The 24,428-nt window shown below is 34.3% G+C and overlaps 1 protein-coding gene across 1 annotated transcript; it reads right to left on the reverse strand.

Annotated features, from left to right (window-relative positions):
• Positions 1-23,113: 23,113 nt before the first annotated feature.
• On the reverse strand, positions 23,114-23,738 carry LOC138349199 (uncharacterized). Its single transcript, XM_069299530.1, has 2 exons — positions 23,458-23,738; positions 23,114-23,405 (listed from the first exon to the last, which is right to left on the reverse strand). Exons 1-2 carry the CDS (start codon positions 23,736-23,738, stop codon positions 23,114-23,116), a joined length of 573 nt encoding a protein of 190 aa, XP_069155631.1.
• Positions 23,739-24,428: the final 690 nt, after the last annotated feature.

Raw genomic sequence — 24,428 nt, forward strand, 5'->3', positions numbered from 1 at the left:
TACATCAAAAGAGTTTATTAAAATCCAATGTCTAACAAAACTCTCAAAGTCATCTAATACTTTTGGAAACTAATTGAGATGTAACCCATACATCACGTACCAAGTCTGAAATGAAATATAGAAAATCAATAAAAGAGTCTTACTCCTCAGAACATGAGGATTCACCAATTTTCAAAGCCTATAAAGAAATCAACTAGCCACAAATATGAGAGGTATGAGTATCAGATCCTACATCAGTGAAATAATGTAGGAACAAGTATGAATTAGTACATGAAATATACCGAGTATGAGACAATATGCATAAACATATGCATGATAGCATAAATAACTTTAAAATGAATAGACATGATCATAGCAGAATATTCAGAATCTTTTAGAGAAAAAATCACATGAGAATCATAAAACATAAATACATTAACATAACAAAAATAAGAAAACTTGATGGAAATATAGTCATATTGTGGAATCTTATCTTTAACCGACAACAAGACCATGAGCATTATATCATAGAATTTGATATATCTCTCATGCTGAAAGAACGAAACTTCTTTGCAAGGTAGAATCTAAGCATATCATCATTTGTTAAAGTGAATCTACTAGGTAGGTTATTTAAGACATCCTATATGCGAACATTGTTCAAGACTTGAGGTTTCTATTAGAGATTACACTAATTGAGTCTCCACCTCAAAGCCCTCTTTGTGCTAAGTAAAAATCCCAATGGAATAGATAAAAATCCAATATCATTTTAACATATAAAAGGTGATGATATTAATGACAATCCAAACTTTTGAGATTAAAACATAGAATAAGTCCTTAAACATAATTCAACCATGATGATATAACCTTTCAACAATGTGAATTCATTTGTGAGAAATACCTTTCACAATCATGCTCATCATAGTAAGTAAGAAATCCTTTCGAAATGGCGTTGACAATTCCCTTTCAAAGCATCACAAATTATTTACAAAACATTTCATTAAAACATGCATACATTCAAAATTCATAATTCATAGGTTGATCATACGATCATGGTTGAAAAGCATAATTCATAATGGATAAATTTAATTTCAACTAAATATATCATATATTAATATCAAATAATGCATTAGAAGAATGAATCAATCATAATAAATCATAATAGGAAGAAGCCCACATATTTGGAATTGAAACTCCAATTTGACCAGATGGAAATTGAATTGGAGGATATTAATCCTTGGAAATCCCATTGAGGAAAAGATTCCATGAGTGAATATACACATTCCTTTTGATGCTAGACGTCCTAAAAGAATAGAGGATTGGAGATTTGGATGAAATTCTACTCTATTTTGTCTTCCTTAGCCTTGAGAGAATTTGGAGAGTGAATTTTGTGTAGTTTAGGGATTTAAGTAGAATAGTTGAAATGGTTAAGTCATAGGCTTAAAACCTTTATATATCGCTTCAGGTAGAAACAAAACAACATAGTATTGAGTTAAAATAATTAGAAAAAGACTCAAAATTTGCTACGGACTCAATCTACGATTTGAACCTAGGAATTACTACGGTTAATATTGAACAACCATACACCAAGTACCAGGACCATGATTTCTCCTATATTTCGATGTAACATTTGTATGGTCCGTAGAAACCAATAGTAGAAACAACCTTTACCCTCAAAATTCACTATGTGCGAGACTCACCAACAAGACTTATCTATGACTCATATAAAAGATGATGGACCATCTTGGTGAACTGTACAAAAGGGGTATTGGGACTTGATTTAAGAAAAAATATTTTCTGCCTTCCTACGATTTCCACCTACGGCCTATAGAAGCTTCTACGGTCCTTAGATTGGAATCGTAGACATAGCCTGCAACCAAAAAAAGAATTTACTCCCTTTTAAAATTGAAAGGTCTTTCAATATATATCTCTTGAGATCATTCATACTTGAATGGGGCTCAAGACAACATAAGGAGGGTAGGGAAAGATATCTAACAACCCAACAATAATGCACCTTCATCAACAACACATAATCAAGGAGGAATATCAAATTTAAGGTTAAACATATTCAAACATTATTTCATAAGGTATACATATAAATCATACTCGAACGTTCATAATCATAAAGAAATCAATTAAAGATACATCAAGATCTCCAAAGCAAGTTTTCATTCAAAATCCATGTATTAAAAACATGAGAATGAATAATATATGAGGAAGAGCCAAAAGAAACTAAATACCTATAGAAAGAACAGGGTCAGAGGAAACGATGTAGGGATAACATGAGATCATACTGGTGTCGTCCTCCCAAGTGGAGCCCTTAATTCTTTGATTCCTCCCTAAGACTTTCACAAATTTAGATTCTTTATTTCTCAACGTGGAAACTTGCTGGTCCAAAATCTCAATCTAAGCTTTTTCATAAGAAAGACTCTCCGTAGGAGAATAGGACTTTAGAACACCAACACATTTCTTGAAAAAAAAGATATGGAAAACCAAATGTACAAATGCTAAGTCATTTGGCAAATGAAGTTCATAGAAATTTGACTTGAATTGAAGGCAAATGTTAATAAGAAAAAAGTGAGGGGTTTTGAACAAGGAGATGATGTATTAAGGTATAAAGGTACATTGTCTACACCACAGGTTGATGAGTTCCAAGAGAGGATCATGGAGGAAGATCATATCTCTAGATTTTCATCCATAGCGGTTCAGAAAATATGTATTGTGTCTTGAGAGAAGTCTATTAGTGGAGTAGTACGAAGAGGTGTATTAAAATGTTCGTCGCTAATTGATCGAATTGCCAAAAAGTCAAGGTAGAGAACCACAATACAGACCATAGATTTTTGAGAAAGTAAGTGGGAGATGATCAATATGGATTTCATTAGTGGGTCGTCACAGTCCCTCAGGAATCATGATTTTACATGGGTGATGATTATAGATTGTATGACTAAATCACCCATACGTGATGGTTTTGTTCACCCACACGTCAATTATGACTTTTTTTTAAAACTATTTTGTCCATAAGATTAAGTATATTAAGTTCTTGATAATTTCTTGACGAGTTATTTGAAGTTTCTTTTTCATTATTTGATATGAGGTTTTGTTGAGTTCTAGCGATGAGGATCTTGTTCTTAGGTATTGTTCTTGAGTAATTTACTGTGGATTTTTTTTGTAATTCTGTTTGGTCTAAGAATCCAAAAGAGTTTGAGGGAAACAGTTCAGTGGAGTTCGACATGAAACTAAAGTAAGAAAATTCGTCAAAAATCTGGGCAATGGGTGGGGCACTGCTCCACATAGTGCGCCCCAAATAACCTTCTGTATTCTAGGGGTTGGTGTCCGTGCCACTCAGTGCGCAGGGTCTCCAGGTCCCCTAATCTTTCTGTAACACTCCAAAAAGAATTTGAGCTAAAAGTTGATCCATCCTTAGTAGTGAGTAAATTTTTACCAAGGAATTTAAATTTTTTATAAGTGTTAAGGTCACTATATATAGCACCTTGTATTCCAAAATGAACAAGAGAGAATTCATTCAAGTCATTCCTAAGTTTCTATGTTTTTCGTCAACTTCAAATGACCATAACTCTTGGTACAGAATGAGTTAGGTGAGACATAAGATATCAAATGAAAGGTCTTTGAATTATATTTATAATACAATTGAGTTATATATGTTTCAAGTTTAGATGAGTGAGATATGACGTTTTGAATTCATGATGTTCAGTTAAGGAAAGTTATCCAAAAATAGTAAGGGGTATTTCGGTCTTTCTTATCCAATCAGATTTCATTAGTTTGTATTAAGGTTTTAGGTATCTAAACTAATTAGGTTTAGTTTTATAATCATAATATACGCCAAGGATTTTAGTTGAGATTTCAACAAGAGGAGAAAACATCAAGTCATTCAATAAGATTCTTGAGTTTTGTTGCGGATTTTTGCCATGGGGTTGATCCCTGAGAGGTATGTAAGTTTCCATATTTTTAGGTTCGTTCACCCCTGTGTCAATCAAGTTAATTTAGCGTTAAATTCGTTTTTACTAGTTGAAAAATTGATGTTCTTGAATTGTGTTCTTGAAATTGACTTACCGTTCTTGAGTTAAGATGAGATTGATGTGTTCTTGAAGAAATCGTGTTAATTTTAGAGTTTTTATTGTTTAGATTCTTGTGTAGTTGTTCTGGGTATCTGAATCTAAAGAGAAATTGAGGAAAATAATTGAACTTAGGTGAATGGAGGTCAGAAAATAAAGAAGGAAAAATTTTGGGCAGCAAGGTCCGCGTCTTCCTCAGAAACTGAACTTTTCTCCCCGCGACGTTGAGAGGTCTTGGACCCCTCTATTTCAGAATTTATTTCGTAACAAGATATTAAAATGCATCTCCGCGACTCATACTTACTTCCAGACAGTGATTTCTTGATCGTTTCTCATGTTTAGCTATCTAAAACCACTCTTAAACATTATGAGATCTTTCTTATCACAAATCACAACATTGAATTCATAAATAATATTCAAGTTAGAGATGAGACTTGAGAGTCAAGTCTTGAGAGCTCTTACGAAAAATTTTGAGAAAGTCCCTTTGAGTCTTTTTGAGAAGTCTTTATAGATTTCTAATAACTTGTTTTAAGACTCGAGTAAGTGAGTATGATAGTGAGGAGAATGTGTTTCTGAGTCTATTTTGTCATCATGAGACTCTTCATATCATGAACCATAAATCTTGAATTCATATTCACATTCATGGGAGAGTTAAGAGTAGAGCTCAAAAAAGCTTTTGAGTTCATTTGTGAATCCTTTGAGATCAACTATCGATTTGAACTACATTTTGAGAATGTAAGTATGAGAATGGGAAGATTTGTATGCATGAGTTCCATATTTGTATGTAGACCCTTGAGCCGAGTCATTCATGCCCATAAATTTCACATCAACTCCATAATTTTAGTGTCTTTCAAAAGTAGTATCTTCTCTATGTCTTGAGCATTGAGTTCATAATCCCTTTAAGATTATATTCCTACTTATGGGACTACTAGATGCTACCCATGAATCCCTTGAGTTGAGTTCCTCATGCCCATAATTTCGCATTAACCCTATGAGTCGAGTAGTCTACAAGAGTTCTTAGTGACTTTTCAAGAAGTCTTTTACAAATGCTAAACTTGTTTTAAAACATGAGTTTTGAGTTGAGTAAAAGTAAAGAGTGAAGTTCATTTTTTCAGAAGAGTATATGGGCACTACGTATTCTCAAAGAGTAAAATTTTTCACATTTAATCAAGAAAGGAAAAATCAGTTTCCAGGTAAGTCTTTGAGCTAGTTTCTAGTAAATAATAAATGTTTTCACATTTAATCAAAAGAGGAAACACTGATCTCCAACAGTGTTTTTCAGCTAGTTTTTGAACAATTAGAGTTATATTTTTTAACATATGAGTTGTTTATACTTTTTGGGAGTAGTATTGAGCACCGATATGGGAAAACTTAATACAACTCACAACCCCATAAACCATGTAGTCAATGTGGGCAGAAAAGGGTCATACTTTTTAGATGATTCCTTATTGTTTTTTATCATACACTAGTGGATCCAGTTATTGTTAGGTTCTATACACCCGGCAAGGTATAGGAAGGCCGTAGTAGCGTAAATATTGTATCATTACATATCTCATAATGATGGTTGTCGTTTAGAGAAAACCCCACTTAGATTATACAAACAGAGTTTATTTTGTATCCTTGCATACAAACATAGTATTTTGTATTCTTATATACATTGAGTTGCTTTATACTATATTAAAACATTTCCATTTTCTACATCTCTAATTGTTGATTCATACTGAGTTGAGTATTCAGAGTTGAATATTCCAGAGTTTTGACTGCCCAGAGTCAATTGTCCTGTTATTGAGTTGAGCCTTATTTCACTGAGTTGAATGTTATTGAGTTGAGCCTTAGTTCACTGAGTTGAATGTCATATTATTGATTTGAGACTTATTTCAATGCGTTGAATATCCTATTATTGAGTTAAGTCATATTTAATTGAGTTGAATATCCTCTTATTGAGTTGAGTCTTATTTCACTAAGTTACTTATCCTATTATTGAGTTGTCTTATGTCACTAAGTTGAATATCATATGGTTGAGTTGGGCGTTATTTCACTGAGTTGAATATCTTATCATTGAGTTGAGCCCTATTTTCTCTAAGGTGAGTTGAACTATGTTTCTTTGAGTTAGGTTGAGTTGAGTTGAGTGAGTTAAGAAGAGGTAAGTATGTTTATTTTTAATTAGTTCAAGATTATCTTTATTCTTTAGAATACCCCTTACATGCTTGTACATTCCATGTTTGAGCCATTTGGCGTGCATTATTTCATGATGCAGATAAGGGTATATAGGATCATCAATATGAGATTCTTTGATACCACATAGAGTTAGAGTTAGCTATGGTGAGCTTCTTTTCTTTTGGAGGACTCCATTTTCTCTCAGTCTAATCCAGGATGTCGTGGCTCTTGTCTCGACTTTAATCTTTTTCACTAAGATGCTTCATAGATAGATAATAGAGTTTCACAAGTATGTTCATTTATTTTGTTAAATATTTTAAATACATGAGTTGCCTAGTTTTGGCTAGTTATTTATATTTAGGGTAAAACATTTGGGTTAAAGCTTTGTGTTTGAGTTTCATGAATTTTATTAAGTTTTTTAGCTTTGTATGCTTGAGTTAGTCTTCCGCTTGTAGTCAACTAGGATGAGGGTTCGCTTGTGGACCTATAATAATTCTCGATTGTCGGTCACATCGAGGGTATAGGCTCGGGTCATGACACTTTTGTCCTTATTTTCGTGTTGGATCCCTCAAATCCTACCTATGTTCTCTACTTGATATGCACATTTAAAACTTTTCATTTATCCTTGAGAGATCATGCATAGTTAAGTCATAACTCTTGAATTCATAATTCAAGTTCCATATAGAGTTGAGGGTAAAATTCGATGAAGTTCTTTTGAGTCATTTGAAAAGTCTTTTGCAAACCATTAAAATTTGTCCTAAGACTTGATTACTTCAGCAAGAGGTTAAGGTGATTTGAGTTCTTTTTTTAAAATGAATATATGGGAACTAAGTAATCCCAAGAGTAAATGTTTCTACATTTAAAATGAAAAGAAACTTTGATTTCACAATGATGTATTCATGAAGAGTTTTTGTACACTGTCTATTATAAGAGAACCTTTTGAGTAATAATCTTAAAGTTTAAGGTTGAGGAAATGTTTTTAAACTTATGAGCATGATTTAAATTATTGCGAGTATTATTGAGCACCAATATAGGGATGAATTCAGAAACCTCCAAGTCCTAATAGACCATGTATACCAATGTTGGTAGAAAGGGTCATACTTTATAGATGATTCTTTATTACTTTTTAAGTATAGATTAATGGATCTACCTAGTTGAGAATGTCATATATACTGGCAAGGTAAAGGACAGTTCTGGCAATGTGGGCAAGACGATATATCATCATGTTACTCATTGTGATGGTTGCCAGTTACAAAATCTTCCAAATAAGATTAAACGAGTTATTATTGTCTTTTTAAATGCATTGAGTTATTATCTACTGTTCTAAAATATGTCTTTATAATGCATTTATATATTCGATTTTATACTTAACTAAGCTGAGTAACTCTGAGTTTGAGCATCCTTGAGTTGAGTCAAAATGAGGTGAGTATGTTCTTTGTTTTAATGAGTTCAAGCCTAGGTCTGTTTTTTAAAGTTTCACTTATGTGCTTGTACATTCCATGTAGTGATGTCATTTTGTCTATCTCTTGCATGATCTATATATAGGAGTTCCGGGTCATCAACATAAAAACAATTGATACCACTTGCAGTTCTAGAGTTGCTTTGGTAAACCTCCTTGCTTCTGGAGGATTCCCATTTAGTTTTCAGTTTTGTTAGGAAGTTTTGGTTCTTGTCCCGACTTCCATCATTGTCATCAGATTCTTCATATGTAGTAGTGTTTTAAACAGTCTTTTTCATTTCGTTTGTTAAATGTTTAAGACTTGAGCTTATTAGCTATGTTATTGAACATTTCAAACTATATTAAGGTAAACTAGTTTTGGTACTTATGTCCTCATCAATTTATTTCTATTTGAGGGTCCTTTATTGTTGTGTAAATCTTCCGCTGAGAGTTCAGCCAATATAAGGGTTCCCTTGGTGCTAGCAATGGTTCCCAAGTGTTGACACGTCCAGGGCGTAGTCTCAGGGTGTTACAAACATAGTTTCATCGTACAAAGTTCAAGATTGCAAGGATGTCTATGAATCCATGTCTGTAGAGTCTTAGTTATTCGTATGAAACGCACCACATCTACTATTAAGATGCTATAACATTTAAGAATTGTCTCAGTTTTTTCACTCTTTTTGTGCAATAGAGTTCAACTCTATGAAAGTTTCTTTCTAATTTGTGCTTATCTGTATCTTTCATATCATGCCTTAATTTAGATTTTTTTGAGGTCCTACTAGTTATGATGAATTTTGATCCTTAGGATCAAGGGGTCTCTAATGCACTATAAGTGAAACCGCAAGGAGAGGTCACTAAGGTTGAGTTCCGGAATGCTATTCAGAAGTTATGTAAAGTTGTGACCAACCAAGCTGGGTAACAAATATGGAATCAACAGGAAGTGGCTTATGCATCCAGAATTTGTGAGTTCATGAGGATAAATCCCCCAGAATTTATTGGTTCAAGTATAAAAGAGGATCTCAAAAACTTTATGGAAGAGTTGTATAATGTATTTGTGGTAATGCATGTTGCATATGTTCAGCGTGTGAAAATAGTTGCATATCAACTCAAGGGTGTTGCTAAGTCTGGTACAACCAATGGAAGAAGGGAGATAAAATTACACCAGTTGTGAGCTTGGATTTGTTAGAAGAGGATTCTTGGGTGTTACTTTCCCTGTAATCCGAGGGAGGAAAAGGTAAGAGAATTCTATAACTTGAAGAAAGAATCCATGAGTGAGAATGAGTATAGCCTCAAGTTCACCCAACTTTCCCTCTATGCTCTGGAGATAGTTGTTGATATGAGAAGAAAAATGGGCTTGTTTGTGTCTGGGTTGTCTCGCTTTCCAAGTAAAGAGGGCAAGTAAGATATTTTGATACGATACAAGAACATAGCAAGGCTTATGATCCATGCACAACACATTAAAGAAGATAAGCTATGAGATAGAGAAGAGTTCAAAAACAAGAAGGACACAACAAGTAATGAGCTCGGGCGCCATAAGAGCAATGTGAACTGATCATCCTTTAAAAAGAGACAAATAGACATGCATCATCAACTGCTACTGCACTTGCACCAAAGAACAAAGGTGGTTTGAAGAATCAGAATTCTCAATGATTAGAGCTAGACCTGCGAAATCTTAAAGTAGTGTGGCACGAGGAAATTGGAGTACTTAATGTGCTAATTTGTGTTGTGATGGCTCCATTGGTTGCTTCAAATGTTTTAAAAATTGTCACTTCATGAGACACTGTCCTAAGAATAGGCAGGGTAGTGGGTATGAAGGAAATATAGCCCAATCTTCTTTAGTGGCTCAGCTAGACAAGGCTGCACCTAGAGGAGCTACTTTAGGGACACGTGGAAGAGAAAATCATCTCTATGCTATAACTAGTCTCCAAGAGTCACAAAATTTACTTGATGCTGTTATTGTACGATAAAAGTATTTACTTTTGAGGTATATACATTGCTTTATCCAGGTGTGATTCTATCTTTTTGTGACTCCATATATTGCTAAGAATTGTGATATTCTTCCTAACAACTTCTTTCGCCTTTCACTATTTAAATACCTATTACAGAGTCTCTTCTAACTGAGAGAGTATATCGTGATTGCACCATTTATGTCAATCACAAGAAAATCATGACTTATTTAGTTGAGTTATATGTAGTGGACTTTGATGTTATTTTAGGTACGGAACAGTTTCTTGCTTATATTTCGTAGTTGATTGTATAACTTAAGTGGTGAAGTTCCAACTCCCAAATGAGCCACTTATAGAGTGGAGGAGTAGTTCAGCAGTGTCTAAGAGTAATTTTATTTCAGACTTTAAGGCCAAAAAGTTAGTTGCCAAGGGGTGAATTTGTCACTTAGTATGAGTTGATGAGTAAAGTTTTAAGACGCCACCTATTGAATCAGTTCTAGTTGGGAGTGAGTTTTCATAGGTCTTTCTAGATGATATTCCTAGATACCCTCTTGAGAGAGAAATAGACATCGATATAGATTCTTCCTGATACTTGACTTATTTCTTTTCCATCATATAGAATGACTCCTGCCGAGTTAAAAGAGTTAAAGGAACAGTTGAAAGACCTTCTTGATAAAGGTTTCATTCGACCAAGTGTCTCACCTTGGGGTGCTCCGGTCTTATTTGTAAGGAAGAAAGATGGTTCTCTTAGGATGTGTATTCGTTACTATCAATTGAACAAGGATACTCTAAACAATAAGTATCCTCTTTCAGAAATTGATGAGTTGTTTGATCAAATTCAGGGTGTCACTTACTTTTCTATGATAAACCTTATATCAAGATATCAATAATTGAGAGTAAGACAGAGTGATATTCCAAACACAGATTTTAGGACCCACTATGGTCATTATAAGTTTCTAGACATCTCTTTTGGTTTGACTAATGCTCCTTCAACACTCATGGACCTTATGAATAAAGTGTTTAAGCCTTATCTTGATATGTGTGTTATTTTATTCATTGATGAAGATGTGATTTGTTCATGGGATGAGGAGGATCATGCTAATAATCTTATAGTAGTTCTTCAAACTCCTATAAATAGAGAGTTGTATGCAAAAATTTCTAAATGTGAGTTTTGCTAAACCAACATCTCCACTAATATTAGGAAATTCTTGGGATTGGGTGGTTAATACAGATGGTTTGTCGAGGGGTTATAATCTATTTCATCCTCATTAGAAAAATTGACTCAGAAGACAGAAAAGTTTTAATTGCCTGAAGGTTGTCAGAAAAGCTTTTAGGGATTGAAAACGCGGTTAACTACTGCCCTAGTATTGACCTTACCGAAAGGTACACAAGGCTTAGTTGTGTACACAAAGTTTCAAGTCTTATTATCCAAATACCTTATTCATCAAGTCAAACAAATGCAGCCAGGGTATAAGTTAAACCAAACGATATTACCAATAACTCATAATGACCATATCGAGCCCAAAAAACACTATTCGGAATGTCATCGTCTTTCACCCTCAATGGGTGATAACCCGACCTGAGGTCGTCCTTAGAGAAGTAACTTGCTCCTTGGAATTGGTTTAATAAATCATCTATTCTTGGAAGAGCATACTTATTCTTTATAGTAACTGATCTTGGGCATATTTGTGTTCCCATATTGCTAATTATGCCCATAGTTATGCTTAGCTTCAAGTCGTTAAGTCTAGAATAAGAGTCTTATTAAGTGGATTCTATGTTGCAAACTAACCAACATGATAGTTGTGCAGGGAGGCGAGGTGAAAGAAACATGAACTAAAAGGAGCTAATAAAGGGACATGAAAATATAAGGAGAAAGCAAAGTAACATGAAGAAGAAGAAATTCCTAAAAGGCATTTGCATATTACATCCGCGTCGCGCAGAAAGGAGAGGATTCTCAAGCTTTGAATTAATTTTTGAAACAGAAGACTACGTGTTGGAAATTCGACTTTAGTATATATAGGGTTGTATTTGTAATTTTATAAGCATTCTTTTTCTAATTTTCAAACTGGAGCATTAAGAACAATACTTGGTAGCGTGTAGGGTTAGGCTTTATCTCTTTTCATCTTGTAATTCTTGGGAATGATTTGCATAACTTTGAATATCATTATGAAGATTATAAGTAGCTAAATAACCTAGTTCTAGGGTTGTGTCTACAAGATGAATGAAACTTGTTTATTTTGTTAAAGGTTTTACTATGAGTTATCGATGATTCGTTCTTACATTCTTGTTATTTGTATTTGATGATAGGACACCATAGAAAAAAATTTATTCTCCAAATTGAACTCGAGAGAGGAAGCAGAGGATAGAACGTGGTTTGTACGAAGTTTCGATGACTCTAAATAGCTAGGGTTTATTTGTTTCTAGGATAAAGATATAAATAGAAACCTTGCTTGGATCACCATACAGGAAGATAACTTAATGCTCAACTCTTATTCCTCTTATCCCCGCTCAACGATGTAATTAGGATGGTAATTGTTGTAGGCGATTAGAGGTTGAGAGACCATTATCATACATCTAACCCTGTGGTTTAGCGAGGAGATAATTCAGAAATAAAACCGTTAGTAAAGAATACCAACTTCATGATTCCTGATAAAAGTCACAGTCCTTTCTCATATTATCGTTGGAAATGGAGAAATTGAATCACTGTAGTTACTTAGTTACATAGAATTAGTAGTTTATATTCTTTATAAAATTTTGGAAATTGCACTTGTATTGATGTAAGAATTAGAAAAGTTAATAGAGTCTAGTCTGATGTTCGTGTGGGAACGATAATAGGCTCCTTAATAAACCTTGTTCAATTTTTGATAATCAATATATATGAGAAGTGACCTCTTTATTTCAAACAAACATGACTTGATTAGCCTATAAAGACATACTTAAGCAAATGAAACCCTAGTCCAACACATCATTCAATTGATCTTTCAGTTCCTTAAGTTTTCCTAAAGCCATATGGCATAAAGGAATAAAGATAGGTTGTGTATTTGGGAGAAGGTCAATACTTATGTCTATTTCCCTTTGGGGAGGAACAATAGGTAAATAATTGAGAAATACTTGTGAAAACTCCTTTACAATGGGGACTGACTCAAGAGTAGGGGTTTCAGAATTCATATTCGTAACTTAAACAAGATGATAAATTAAACCCTTATAAATTATTTTTCTAGATTTAAGAAATCAAAAAAATGATCCTTACGCATAAAATTTATCTAGAACTGGTTCATTTGGAAATTTAAACTTGACAATTTTGGATCTACAATCAATAGAAACATAACTTGAATGGAGTCCTCCCATACAAAAGTAACATATAAATCTAATATATCAAGCTCTACAAGATCTACATGAGTGCTTCGATGGAGTAAGGAGATGAGACAACTTCTAGTGACTCTCTTAGCAAATAATATATTCATTAATAGGTGTAAAGACAGAAAATAGAACCTCATATCCATATCCATTGCCACAAAGGACAAGGTAGTACCAAGATCAAGAAAAGGATAAACATCAACATGAAAGATTTTCAACATATGGCTAACTATATAGGGAGAACCCTCTTGATTTGACGAGTTTGAAGTGCATAGAATCAGTTTTTCTTTGGAGCAGTTGAACCCGAACCACTAGGCACAACTTGCCTACATCCCTTCCCTTGTAATTTATAGATGGGAAATCCCTCATTTGGTGACCACTCTTATCACAACAAAAACAATTAACCATACCAATCAAACATTTTCCCAAATGAATCTTCCCACACTTTTGGCATGTGGGAACAAAAATCCATTTACACTACCATTAATGATTTAAGCCTTAAGGTTGGAAACCATATATTTTTTGATTTTAGGAGCTGAAGCATTGGAGGAACCTTCACCAGAATTGTTTTTTGCAACCTACAACAACGACGTTCGTTAGATTTAGTATGTAAAAAGTAACCATCACCCATGTTTGCCCTTTTTGCCTCCCTAGACCTTTCCTCAAATTTTTCCTTTTTAATTTGTTGAGCATGAATCATTAGACTATGTATGTTCATTTCATTAATGAGCATAGCAATACTATAATCTTCAGCTATCATCTCAAAATCTCGCTAAACAAACTTGCTCATCCTTTCCCTAAGATCGGCAACAATAGTACGAGAATAGCTAGACAATTGTGTGAACTTAAAGGCATACTCATTCACACTCATATTTCCTTGACCAACGTTGATAACTTAAAATATATTTTCTTCCCTCACTCAAGGGGAAATAACATATCGAGAAAAACAACCTTAAACTTCTATCAAATGAGAACCCGCATCAACCGCCCTTTCTTCCTTCCATTGGTTAAAACAAACTTGAGCAACGCCCTTAAGTTTGTAAGTATCCAATTCGGCCTTTTTTCACTAGTGTCACTTTTATAATCATCAACACCTTATATATCTCATCAATAAACTCTTGAGAATCTTCCTCAACCATGGAACCGTGAAACTCTGGTTTCAATCTAGTGAAGTATCTCACGCTAGTTTCCACGATACCTACAATTGGGTTCATGGGCATTACAATATCCCTATTGTCTTGAGTTTTCATGACTTGAGAAAACAATTATGAATCAGTTCTAAGTGTTACACTAGTCACTTGTTCGGCAAAAGGGTTGGCAAAATTTGTGGAGCTTTTTGAGAAGCTTCTCATTCCACATCCTCATACGCTTTTCCTCCTAATGTAAGATCTTCGAGGGGTCACATACTTAAAAGGATCAAATAAGGATTATGAGAGAGACATCTAGAGCTATACTTTATTATATCACTTCAGAATGATGAAAGAAGTGAAATTCCCTAAACGTCCTGTTGCCTCTCATTCATAAATCTAGCACGCTTCACACTCATGAACAAGCCTCTACTCAGCGTGGCTTAAGAAAGTAGGGTCTTTCTAGAATTTGGTCTCTAAATACCAATTTTGTCACATCCTAAGGTATACTCTAAGTGTAATATGGCATACAAAACCCCGAGAGGGCCTATACATGACACTTAGCATACATCATACAAGATAATAGAATAAAAAACATTAAAAGATATCATTTATATATCAAAAGAGTTTTACAAAAGCAGAATCTAATTTAAGTCTCAAAGTTATCTAATACATCGTAAGAAAAAATATTGGCAAGTAACCTGTGCATCACAAAGTGTGAAACAAAATATATAAAAACAATAAAAGTGTCGTTCCTCGAAACATAAGTACCCACCAATCTTGAAAGCTTGTGAAGAATCAACTAGACACGAGTATGGAAAATAGAAACATTGGACCATACATTAGTGAAACAATATAGACACAAGTATGCATTAGTCCATGAAATGTTCTAGTATGATGAAATATGTATAATATAAGCATGATAGCATTGATGACATAAAAAAAGTAGGCATGATCATGCTGGAACATTTAGAAGATTTAATAGAATAAATGACATAAGAATCATAAAACATAGTCAAATATATTAACATAACAGACTTAAGGAAATCTTGAAGAAAACATAGTAATTTTGTGGGATCTTAATTTTAACCAACAATAAGACCATAAAAGCAATATCATGGATCTGGTATATCCTTAATGCTGAAAGAAGGGAAAACTCCTTGCGAAGGTACAATCTATACATATAAACATTCTCCAAAGTGTATCCACTAACTAAGGCATTTATGAAATTCTACGGGGGCATATAGTTTGGGACTAAAAGTTGGTACGAGAGATGACCCTATTTGCGCGTTCGCCTTAGAGTTCTCTCGGTGCTAAGTCAAAATTCCAATGAAATAGATAAAAATCAGATGTCTTTTTAACATAGGAAAGGAAATGATCAATACCAATCCATACTTTTGAGATTAAAATGGCTCATAAATATCCCTAACCTATGGGGAAAAGCTCATAAATATCCCTCTCCACCTTTGGATCTAAAAATAATCTTAAGGTTTATGTTTGGGCACAAATATACCCCTCAACCTAACATAAATACTAAAGTCAACTTTAACTTTTTAAAAAGCCACCGGACATTTTCTAATTGGTGTCATACTTACTTGTTTTCTTTATCTACATGCCTTACACAAAACCTAGAAGTTCTTCTCCTCCTCCAAAATCCATCAATCTTTTGAGTTTAACTTTCGCAAGTGGTAATAATTTCTCAATGTCAGTGAAGGTCAAAGTTTTTCCTTCATGACATTCATATTTCTTTACTAATTGAAAAAATCAACACTAAGTGAAATTTGTGTTTCCATATTTGGTTTTTACATTAAATCAAAGGATTATTATATACATTCACATAGCAGAGTTAAATAGACCGAAGAGGATTCATCGATATATCTTTTTATATAAAATAATATTGTATCTAAAGATTCAATATTTGTAACACCTTGGCAAAAAAGCATATTATATTTCAGACACAACTCAAAATTACTCGACTTTTAGACTTTTTTACATAGATATACACTTCAGATGTGTAGTGTCAGAAGTTAGATTTTTAAAAATCAAACTTTGCTTTTGCCAGTAGGTGAAGATGTAAACTTTATTTTGCTACGGCACAAATGGTCGATGTTATTGATTGTGATGGTAGGCAGGAAAAAAAGGGTGTTGATTCAGGTGGGTATTCGAGGGAATTGATGAAAAACGAAGAATTTGCAATCACAAGCAGAAGCAAAGATGTAGTATTTATTTGATAAAAGATTTTAATAAAGCTTTTTTGAATTCAAAGGCGAAGGGTTCTTCTACAACTTGTATTTTGACTCTTTTTGATGACACATTACACTTTATTAACATAGGACATAGTGAATTTGTAGTCATCAGATAATTGAGAGGGGATAGTTATGAACTAATTGAATGTTAAGCAATTTGAATGTATTGGAGAAATTCAATATTCTGGTATTGGCAAGGAATATAATCGTGTTGGGAACAAATAGATTGTTTGATAATGTTCATGATTTTAAGTTAGAAGCAACTTTGGATTGCGCAGTATGAACTCAAGCGAGGAAGAGACATAGATCGATGAATTTTGGAGGATAAAGAGGATGTACAATTAAACATATATATGGACCTTGGAGGAGAGGAAAATCTCAATGTTTTGTGTAAGGCACGTTAAAAAAGAAAAAAATAAAATGAGCAAGTATGTCATCAATTAGAAAAGGCCAGGTGGTTGTTCAAAAAGTTAAAGTTGACTTGGATATTTTTGTTAGGTTGAGGGGTATATTTGAACACAAAATAAACCTTAAGGATAGTCTTAGACCCAAAGATGGAAGAAGGGTACTTATATGCCTTTGCCCATGGGTTAGAGATACTTATGAGTGTTTTCCCAAAATATTATTCAACATGGATGAGAAAATCATTCACTGATGTGAATTAATTTGTGAGAAATACATTTCACAATCATGATGATCAATAATAAGTGAGAAATCATTCAATAGCATTAACACTTTCCTTTTAAAGCATCTTCAAATCATTTATAAGCATTTCATGAAAACATGCATATCTTCAAAATTCATAATTCAAAGTTCATGGTTTCATCATGATTGGGAAAATAAAATTTAGGCATGCGTATATGCAATTTAAACTAAATATCATAGATTTACATCAAATAATGCATTATAAGACTTAATAAATAATGATTGGTATAAACCTACATTTATTGAATTGAAACTCTATTTGATTAATTAGAAATTGAATTGGGAAGGATTATTCTTGGGGAGCCCGTGAAGGAAAGGACTCTATGGGTGAATACACACATTATGTGATGTTAGAATCTCATAAAGAATGGAGGATTAGAGACTGGGATGAAACCCTAACTTTCTTCTTCTTCCTTAGCGTTGAGAGAATTTAGAGAGTCAATTCGGTCAAGTTTAGTCACCTTAGAAGAATGAGTTTAAAATGGGTAAATTGGGGTCTTAGATGCTTTCCATAGGGATTAGGGTCGACGGAAAAATACATATATTGATATGAAACAATGGGGGAAAAAACAAAAAATCCCATTGAAAATAATTATTGGACTTGACCTACGATGTGGTTCTACGGATCATAGGACTTCCTCCGATCTGTGTTGATCAACTATAGACCAAGAATTGGGACAAATTTTTCCTATCTTTTAACGAAACATGTTTGTGGTTAGTAAGTCTTCTACGATCCATGGAAACCAATCGTAGAAATCAACTTTGAGCCTCAAACTTTCACTAAGTCTGAGACTCATCTACAAGACTTATCTAAGATTCATACAAATATAACGCATCGTCCTGGTGACTCGTAGAAAAGGGTTATTGAGACTTAATTTTAGAGAAATAGTTCCCACTTCTAACCGTTGTCATCTACAGCCCACAAAAGCTTCTACGGTCCATAGATGGAAAATGTAAACACAACCTGCAACCCAGAAATAATTTATTTTCTACAATTTTCAAATAAGAAGGTGTTACAACTTCTACCGCATTTGCTTCCTATAATGGAGCAGTTCAAGTGAGACAGACTTCATAATTTTTCAACAAAAAAAAAGGTATTATGTTGATTATACATAAGAAAGTATAAGATTAAATATAAAAACTTATTAAATGGCCTTTTGTGTTATTGCTTTCATAAGACCGAATTTGATGAATGAAAAGTAGTAGGAGTTTTTTCTCCAACAAATCCTTATTTGATATGTTTTCCTCGCATAATTTCAATCGGAGAGTTATTAAATATACAACAAATTTATATGCACTACAATTTTAAAATCTTGTAATAGTAAGTGTATCCATTCATACACCCTTGGCGATACCGTTGCCTTAAGTTGGTCATACTGTTCCTTTAAAGTAGTCCACAATTCGAGTGGATCTTCACTGTCAAATATTCGGCCTTCAGTCCTCCATCCAAAAGATGACAAAGAAAATTCATAGTCTTCTCTTTGTCTTGACTCGATGTTGCATTAACCTCAGTATGGTGGTACCAAAACCTTTAGTGTCTAGCCGAATTTCAGCATTGACCAACCAGGATAGATATTTTTTGTAAAAATATCAAGTGTCATGAACTCCATTTTTGACAAATTTGATATGATCAAAATTATCATAAAAATAGTCAAATTAGATTATAATAATGAACTTATAACCATTGAAAAATAAAAAATGTCATATGTAGTATTCTTTAGTAACTTTCATATTTTCATCAATTAATAAAGTTTACTTTACCACTTTATAGTATTTAGAGAATATTAAAACCTGAAAATATTTAAATGTATACTGATCTTTAGAATTCTAAATTAGAAATAGTTATACCACTGAAACATACCTTATAAGAGACTTCGCATTGATAACGTGCTATAAAATAAATATAATAACGTGAAATAACAAAGAAAAAAGAGAAAGGGTACTAGTGTTTTTCTTTCAAATATTTCAATCTTTATGTATTTCTAAAGATCAATTAATAAGAATAGTACATATATGTCCTCCGTTATACTTTGCGTCCATATAAGCCTCTATCGTCCAATTATAGGTACACATATATCCCTCTCACTAACGCACCCCTAATTTTTTACACATTTCTTAACGTTATTTGTCAACACTAGAATCAAGACCCCAGACGAGATCAGCGTCATTGACCTCTCAGAGGTTGCTGACAAGCCCACATACTTTGTCGTCACATCATCTAGGTTAAATTTAGCGGAAATCTGAAATTTTGTTTACTTAAACTTTAGATTGGAAAACATTGATCTCGCATAATACTATATAGTAAACTCATAAGCGTTCACAACAACCATTTAAATCAACATTATCAAATGAAAGAGATAGTTATGAATATAGAGTTGCCAAAATGGCACCAATACAACGTCTGAAAGTAAATACGAAAGAAACGCTAGTGGAACATACTCCACTAGCTCATGCCTACATCTACGCTAGAATACATAAGTAAGCATCCTAGAAAGGACGAGGGCCTACCAAATCTGGATGAAAGCTCCACGTTCGGATAACTTCTGTGTCGACTCGTAAGCTCTAACGTCCAGCTGCACCTGCACCTAAAAGTAGATAAATGTATGAATTAATACACACTAGTACTGAGTATGGGTATATGCAAGCACACACATGGACATGCATGGTTTAGATTAGCTCTCCTAATGATATGAGTTATGGAAAGTCAAGTCAGTGGACTTTCCCAAATTAGATTCGGAAAGTCATGCCATGAGAGTAACATGCATCATCATACGTATCATATTGCACACAACACATAACATATTTCATATAGCACATAACATATTGCATATAGCACATATCATATTTTATTTCATTCATTCATATGACATGAGACCCTGGAACCATGGACTTAACATTAGGACTTCCCAAAATGAAGACTCAACATATGGGACTTCAACTAGGGAGGCTTCTTTAGCAAACACAAAGTCTATTTCATTCATTCATATGTACTTCATTTAATTTCATTCATAGGATAGTGTAAACACCAGCTATACCTAGGATGTAGTTTAAGACTCTCATTGGGTTCACTGTGCAATGACTAAGAATGACCTACTGTCATTACATAAGTCTAGTTGACCTCTTGATTATCCTACCCAAACACATTCGGTATCGTTCATTTAATTTTGTCCATTACATGAAGCTAGACTCATTCTTTCTTTGGGAAATTTAACTTTAACCGACAAATCATGTGATCATCATGAAATCCACTTTCTACCCACACTGAAAAGAGGTGGAATCACCGAACAAATTGAAACCAAAACATGCAAGCGTATATTGAAAATTAAACCCTAGTACATCCCTATGTTGGCTGCATAGGTTCAAAGACTAGGAGATATAAGAAGACCCATACCCGTCTAGACGGACAGTCTAATCTCATGAGAATTACACGAACCTCTGCCTTCCCAAAAGAAGGAATAACTACTCATAGCTACCCTATCGGTGCTCAAAATAAAGTTCCATTACATTAATCTCATACATCATAGAATAGGGATTCTAGCATGAGGACATCATAGATCATAGAATAGGGATTCTAGCATGAGGACATCATAGATCATTAGATGATTTCTCATCTCATCATTAGTATTAATCATATATTTACTTCAATATTTTCATTAGAGTGTTCATAGAGACTGGTCTCTTCATTAACTTCACACTCTCATAGGTGAGTACGTTCTGGTAACATTTATTTAGGCTCATTTGAGATTGCTCTCATATTTCACATTAGCCTCTTATCATATTGTCACCACATTCATTAGCCTTATCACATTTGCACTTCATTATTACTCACCCCTTTTTACGTGAATGTTCATTTCATTATATGCCAATGCACTTGGCCTTTTAGTGTGTTTCACACTCTTACTTGACCCTTATGGAGTCACATCATTCATCACATAACATCTTAGGTTCACTTACTTTATAAATGTATGTTGGACGTTTGAGTCCAAAGACAAAAGCCATGAGGCTTCATTCGTAATTTGTCTAAGTGATTCATACTTACCCAAGGTTATGTGGTACAAGACTTATGCATCTTGTAAGTATGGCAGATATCAGTTTCGATTCTCAAAGGCAACATTAATTTAATTATTTATTCATGTACGACTTATGTGTCAATACGGAATTGGGAAAGGGAACACTACTTGAAATACCTTGTACAACACTTAGTTAGTTTTCTTTATAATTTTTGTTGACATAAAATTCTTGGCTTGGGAACACGAGATCCAGCCCCCACATCCACACTTCTTTTCTTTATTTTTTCTTGATTTTTTGTCTTAAATATTTCGGCTTGGGGGACCCAAATATTGATTCCCCACGCCCACATTCCTTTCTTTTTCTTTCTCTACTTGATTTCTTTGTTTAGACCAAGAGGGTGTGGGATCGATTTCCCCACAACCTCACCCTATTTTTATTTATATTTTCTTCGTACTTTCTCATTCCCCAGAGGTTTGATTCCCACATACCTCATTTTATTATTTAATTTTTTTATAAATTGTATATGGTGAGGTCTTGGGTTCAATCCCCACTTACCTCATGCATTTTCTAAAAAAAAATTAAAAGTAAATTTTTTTACAGTAAGCTGGTTGAAACCAAATTTCCAGTAGTTTCAAAAAAGATAGAAATTTGATCACCTTTTTGAAGTTCATTTTCTCACCTTCTTTCACGTTAAACATTAAGACATTTTGACTAGTTCTTATGGAGATCCTTAAGTTCAGCAACTTTGAACTCATATGAACATCACATTTTTATGATATTCGTACACACATAATTTATAACATTTTAACATATCAATATCAAGCTTCAAACTGTGTCTAATTCATGACACACATGCACAAACAAGTTAATGGACTTCACATTTTTGAAACGCCTCTTTCATTTCTATATAATTAGGAATACACATTCAAACAAGTAATCAAAACCAGCCTTAAAATCATCTAACAGAAGTCATACCAACACATACTTGAATCTTTCAAAGGATCTAATGACAGGGGCATGCAACGGGGACAGCCTTAGTTTTCGATTGTGAATACACTGAACCTGAGAGGTCTCTTGGGAAAGGGACCAAGAGGGAAGAAAATTCATACCTGAAGTCATTCAAAGATGTTCTTACATGTTGCCAAAATCCCCCTACTAAGCCTATGTCTCCCCACAGAAAGAACAAGCACAATACTTCAAGAATTTGGTTTGAAGCTTATTTTGCTTTTGAGTTTTAGCGTTCAAGTTCTTGATGAAATTTATTTTTTTGTTCCGTTCTTTTCTTTTACTGGTGAATAATCGTGCAAGTGAGGTAGAAGTAGAGATAGACGTGAGAATGAGTGGTAGGTTAGGATTAAGAGATTTAGTTTTGGAATTAGTCAAACAAGGAATCCACATAAATTAATAAAATTTGATTTTTTAAAGGCTTGGGTGAAATTACTAATAATTCCCTTACTTAAATCAGCTAATTTATATAAATTGATAATTTAACATTGCTTCCACCAAGGGTAGAACCCGGGTGAAGCTTAACTTGCAAAAAAAGGTCAAATACGGCCGACCCTACCCGAAGTGCCCTCCTCTTTAAATTAATTATTTAATTAATTAAATGCTTAGGGTATTACAATACGACCCCTATCCTGGAAAAGGCCATTTTACCCCTAGACCCTGCAAAGCTAAGATTACCCCTTTCAAGTTCGGTAAAAACTCATCCGGGTGAATGTCTTAAATTTGGGTGCCCTACATGGTTTGTTCTCACCTTGCCTAGCTTAAATAACTCACCAAGTTGGTTGCTTGGCTAGTGAATATGTTATGAGGTATGGTTCTACGTGCAACAAGCTATGTGAACCCGATGTAATCCAGGCATTCTAGGTACGTTTAAGCATTACTTAGCATAGTCATTTTAAAGTTGTTACATTTCCCCCCCCCCCCCTTAGGAACATTCGTCCCCGAATGACACTTCTAATTATCTCGTACAATGCCAGTCATATCGTAACATAAGTACTTTACACAGTCTTGCAATATCAACAAAGAATAAACGAGACAAGAAAACTTAGACTTAAAAGTAAGGAGTCTAACCTCAAGAGCTGAAAAGATGAGGATAGCGGGATCTCATATCGTCCTCGGCCTCCCATGTAGCACCCTCAACAAGATGGTTCCTGCACAATATTTTCACTGTAGAAACCTCCTTGTTTCTCAACCTCTTTACTTGCCGGTCTAATATCTCAACATGAACATACGCATAGGACAAGTCTTCATTAACCCCTAAACCATCAACAGGCACAATCGGTTCTGGATCACCACGACACTTCTTCAACATAGAGACATGAAACACTACATGAACAGAAGCTAGCTCCGTAATGCAACGCCAACTTATAGGTCACCTCACCCACACGCTGTAGAATCTCGTATGGCCTGACCTACCTCGGACTCAACTTCCTCTTCCTGCCAAAACTCATCACCTCTTTTATGGGTGATATCTTCAAGTATACTTGGTCACCAACATCAAACTCTAAAGGCCACTTCCTGTTATCTGCGTAAGACTTCTGCCGATTATAAGCAGTAGCCAACCTACCCCTAATCACCCTGACCTTCTCTAAGGCTTCATAAATGATCTCTGGATCCAAAATGGATGACTCTCCAACCTCGAACCACCCAACTAGAGAGCTACACCTCCTACCATACAATGCCTCAAACAGCGCCATCCCAATACTGGAGTGATAGCTGTTATTATATGAGAACTCTATCAATAGTAAATGGTTGTCCCACTACCTCTGAAGTCGATCATACACGCCCTCAACATGTCGTCCAATGTCTGAATGGTGGGCTCTGTCTGCCCATCTGTCGGAGGATGGAAGGTAGTACTAAGCTTTACCTGCATGTCTACGCTTTTCTAGAAGGATCTCACAAAAATGCGAGTGAACTGAGCTTCTCTATCTGAAATGATAGACAAGGAATCCCATGCCACCTCACAATCTCATCAATGTAGAGTCTCTAATAATCCTCGGCCCTGGAAATTTCTTTTCATTTTTCAGCATCCTTTCATCAAGTTACAACTTAGTTCTTAGGGGAATTTCGTAGTGCATTTATAACGTTTTAGGTGCATTTTCATGAATTCGTTTAGCCAAGAGATTATCCCTCAAATCAGACAAATCATCTCATATGAACATCACATTTACATCAACATGGGTTCATGAAATATAAAGAACTATCATGTCATTTCAAGTCCTAAACCATGAACAATAGCCACGACAAGACATACATACACACGTAGTTACATTTTTGGAAACATCAACATAGGTGACATAATTTCAAACGTACATATAAACACATAATCATCACGAAAACACATTTCATCCCTAGTTTTCTACCAGCAAACATAACAAACCTATGAT

Source organism: Solanum lycopersicum, chromosome 6 (assembly GCF_036512215.1).
Source record: "Solanum lycopersicum chromosome 6, SLM_r2.1".
Classification (NCBI taxonomy): Eukaryota; Viridiplantae; Streptophyta; class Magnoliopsida; order Solanales; family Solanaceae; genus Solanum; species Solanum lycopersicum.

Excerpts from the sequence above, each read along its gene's own strand:
- LOC138349199 (XM_069299530.1), bottom strand. The coding sequence starts at position 23,738 with ATGGCGCTGTTTGAGGCATTGTATGGTAGGAGGTGTAGCTCTCTAGTT. Across the intron at positions 23,406-23,457 it reads AAGAGGAAGTTGAGTCCGAG|TTGGCGTTGCATTACGGAGC; the intron begins GTAGGTCAGGCC and ends GTGACCTATAAG.